General features: G+C 68.1%; 1 protein-coding gene across 1 annotated transcript in view; it reads right to left on the bottom strand.

Moving 5' to 3' along the window:
• DHX8 (DEAH-box helicase 8) overlaps nt 1-171 on the bottom strand; it is an 18,014-nt gene extending 17,843 nt beyond the window's left edge. The window contains exon 1 of the mRNA XM_026654745.1: nt 20-171. Coding sequence (XP_026510530.1) covers nt 20-131 — 112 coding nt within the window. The 5' untranslated portion in view covers nt 132-171. The remainder of the gene's footprint in view (nt 1-19) is intronic.
• Nucleotides 172-536: the final 365 nt, after the last annotated feature.

Here is a 536-nt window from a genome sequence, read left to right on the forward strand (position 1 = left end):
CCCCCGCCGGGCCCCTCACCCAGGTCCTTGTCGTTGATGCCCAGGTGATTGTCCAGCTCGGTGCAAACCTTGGACACCAGTGACAGGTACTCGAGCTTCGCGAGCTCGTCAGCGCCTGCCGGGTCCCCCATAGCCCCCGGCCCACAAAGCGCAATCCACTTCCGGGGGTGGGCCGCGGCGGCGCTACGTCACAGGGGTCACGCAAGGCGCTGGCCATAGAGGCGGCGGCGCTGGCTAGAGCGGCTCAGGCTGGGGCCTGGGAGGGAGGCCGCGCCTCCGACTCTATGGTCTAGGGCTACTGGCGGGCGGGGCGGCCCCTTCCTTCCCGCTCTCCTGGAGGCGTGGGGTGGGGAGAGCAGCAATGCCCGGCCCAGTGCTGCCCTCAGCACTGGGGAGGAGGCGATTCGCTGCCCCAGTGTCAGTGAAAAGAATCGTCCCCTCAGGAGCACCCCCCCCCATATCCGTGAGGAGACTTCCCCCTCCCCCCGTATCCATGAGGAGATTCCCCCCCATATCCGTGAGGAGACTTCCCCCTC

Source organism: Terrapene carolina, unplaced genomic scaffold, assembly GCF_002925995.2.
Source record: "Terrapene carolina triunguis isolate 2854851 unplaced genomic scaffold, T_m_triunguis-2.0 Scaffold193, whole genome shotgun sequence".
Lineage (NCBI taxonomy): Eukaryota > Metazoa > Chordata > Testudines > Emydidae > Terrapene > Terrapene triunguis.